Source organism: Oncorhynchus gorbuscha, unplaced genomic scaffold (assembly GCF_021184085.1).
Source record: "Oncorhynchus gorbuscha isolate QuinsamMale2020 ecotype Even-year unplaced genomic scaffold, OgorEven_v1.0 Un_scaffold_3090, whole genome shotgun sequence".
NCBI classification, from domain to species: domain Eukaryota; kingdom Metazoa; phylum Chordata; class Actinopteri; order Salmoniformes; family Salmonidae; genus Oncorhynchus; species Oncorhynchus gorbuscha.
This window is the reverse complement of record NW_025747432.1, coordinates 27,184-30,192: the sequence shown is the minus strand read 5'-3', so window position 1 is coordinate 30,192 and position 3,009 is coordinate 27,184. Positions and strand designations below refer to the sequence as shown.

The 3,009-nt window shown below is 42.8% G+C and overlaps 1 protein-coding gene across 1 annotated transcript; it reads right to left on the bottom strand.

Moving 5' to 3' along the window:
• Window positions 1-711: 711 nt before the first annotated feature.
• On the bottom strand, window positions 712-2,347 carry LOC124027317 (transmembrane protein 60-like). The gene is made up of 2 exons (XM_046339777.1): window positions 2,182-2,347; window positions 712-1,781 (listed from the first exon to the last, which is right to left on the bottom strand). The coding sequence occupies exon 2, from the start codon at window positions 1,721-1,723 to the stop codon at window positions 1,322-1,324; it is 402 nt and encodes a 133-aa protein (XP_046195733.1). The 5' UTR covers window positions 1,724-1,781; window positions 2,182-2,347; the 3' UTR covers window positions 712-1,321.
• Window positions 2,348-3,009: the final 662 nt, after the last annotated feature.

Below are 3,009 nucleotides of genomic sequence, written 5' to 3'. Positions count from 1 at the left end.
CTTGTCTGGTCATCTATCCAATATGGCTGGTAGTGCATTGAGACTTGTCTGGTCATCTATCCAATATGGCTGGTAGTGCATTGAGACTTGTCTGGTCATCTATCCAATATGGCTGGTAGTGCATTGAGACTTGTCTGGTCATCTATCCAATATGGCTGGTAGTGCATTGAGACTTGTCTGGTCATCTATCCAATATGGCTGGTAGTGCATTGAGACTTGCCTGGTCATCTATCCAATATGGCTGGTAGTGCATTGAGACTTGCCTGGTCATCTATCCAATATGGCTGGTAGTGCATTGAGACTTGTCTGCTCATCTATCCAATATGGCTGGTAGTGCATTGAGACTTGCCTGGTCATCTAAATATGGCTGGTAGTGCATTGAATTGTTTCATCTATCCAATATGGCTGGTAGTGCATTGAGACTTTATGGTCATCTATACTGAAAGGAAAATAATAAATGGATATGTGCATTGAGACTAAACAAAATCAGATCTATCCAATGTGGCTTTAGTGCATTGAACTTGCCTGGTCATCTATCCAATATGGCTGGTAGTGCATTGAGACTTGTCTGCTCATCTATTCTGGAAGAAAGCTCAAAGGCACTACAGGTAAATCAAATTTAGACTGAATGGTTTAACATAGGAAGATCCATTTATTCACCAATACTGAAAGGTAAATCAATTTAAACTGAATTGCTTTACATAACCGTCTCCCAAACACTACAGGTAGATCACATTTAAACTGAATGGCTTTACATATGAAGAGCCCAGTCTTCCAAACACTACAGGTAGATCACATTTAAACTGAATGGCTTTACATAGGAAGAGCCCCGTCTCCCAAACACTACAGGTAGATCACATTTAAACTGAATGGCTTTACATAGGAAGAGCCCCGTCTCCCAAACACTACAGGTAGATCACATTTAAACTGAATGGCTTTACATAGGAAGAGCCCCGTCTCCCAAACACTACGACAATCATTTGTCGTCCCACAAAGTATGAAAGATTTTACAACACAAAAGATGCTGACGTCAAGGACAATGTCTGGAAACCTTTAGATATTATTATTATTATTATAGATAGTAATGTGACTTAGTTTATCTGACATCTACATGACCTGTACCATTTACATCCGTTTTAGAACCTCCTGAAGGCACCGTCTCTGATAAGCAGTACTGTTGGCACGAGAGCAAAGCTTGGTCAACGGGATAACACTTCATGTCATAACAAATGAAGGGGAGTTTGTGATTTTGCAAACAGCTGAAATAACCCCACTAAAGAATGAGGTGTGTGTGTTCCTTCCAGCCTCCTCCATCCCTCTCTCATGCCTCTCTCCTCTCGGGGAAGATGTTATAGCCCAGCTCCACCATGGCTCCCAGCAACAAGCACCATAGAGGAATACACACAAAGGTGAGCTTGATATGGGTAAGCTTCTCCAGCCGGGCGCACAGCGTCAGACAGAAGCCCAGCTTCAGCAGCATGGACGCCAGGTACCAGGCCTTCTTCTTCAGGTCCTGGGAGCCGTTACGAGGGTCGTGTCCCGCTTTACACCTGGCGACCATCTTGACGAGTAACATGAGGAGGAGGATGCCGTCGAAGACCCATACGGGTAGAAAGGTGAGGAACCAGTTCCAGTGGACTTTGCCATCTAGTTTGAGGACGAGCATGATGAGGAAGGCCAGGGTGAAGATCCAGGTGAGGAGGACTCTCTGAGCGAGAGACATGGTGGCCCCACAGGTACACCGGTAGTACACCTACAGTGGAAATACAGGTTGCTGGCCCCTGGGAAGAAAGGGTCAGAGAGAATAGAGCCATGATGCACCTTTATTGTGCATTCAAACGGCACACGAGTTAACTAGCTGTCTAGATACAGTCAGACACACACATTTACAATGTCACTAATGACAAGTTATTCTGCGAGGCCGAAGAATAACTAGAACGTTATTTGACCACAGCTGCAGCTAGTTGCACCTAAACGTTACTTAGAAATATCATATAGCAAACTAACTAGCATTAGTCATTTTTTAATAGAAATGTTTAGCTAATAAGCTAACATTATTTGCAAGACAGATAAACACATTTACATTTTCAGAATGGCTAGTGAGCTCGCTAAAGTTAACTGGCGTTTGCTAAAATTGCTGACGTTAGTTATTCTAGCAAACAACGCGTTGCAGCAACCTACCTGATGTTGTGTTTAGTGATGATCAGAGTTTCTGTCTCCGTATCCACCGTTAAATAATTTTCGATAATCCATCATCAATATTAGCTACATGACCGTTCATAAATATTAGCTAGTTTGAACCGCTGATTTCTGATTTATTCCCTTTACTTGCACGCAAGGTAAGATCCCGCCCAACATGAATACCTATTGGTTATTGATAAAATGATCGTTCCAACTATTGGACCAATGTAATGTCAATCACAATATCCTGTATTTGAGGATACAGGGCCTTTACCGTAAAGTTCCTAAAGAATATCCCCAGCAGATTTAATAAATAAATGACAGCAACACAACGCAGAGCTGCGGTTAGTTTCAGACTGTACTTGTATTTGTGAGAGGTATTGTGACATGTTGAATGCACCGAGCTGTCGGTTTAAACTACTGGCACACAGCTCGGACACCCATACATACCCCACAAGACAAGCCACAAGAGGTCTTTTCACAGTCCCCAAGTCCAGAACAGACTATGGGAGGCACACAGTACTACATAGAGCCATAACTACATGGAACTCTATTCCACATCAAGTAACTCATGCCAGAAGTAAAATGAGATAACAAATCAAATTCCTTATGGAACAGCAGGTACTGTGAAGCAACACAAACATAGACACATGCATGCAAACACATGCAGATGATGCAATCTCTATTGTGCTCCACATTGTTCTTTCCCACCTGGACAAAAGGAACACCTATGTGAGAATGCTATTCATTGACTGCAGCTCAGCATTCAACACCATAGTGCCCTCAAAACTCATCACTAAGCCAGGGATCCTGGGACTAAACACCTCC

Excerpts from the sequence above, each read along its gene's own strand:
- LOC124027317 (XM_046339777.1), bottom strand. The coding sequence starts at position 1,723 with ATGTCTCTCGCTCAGAGAGTCCTCCTCACCTGGATCTTCACCCTGGCC.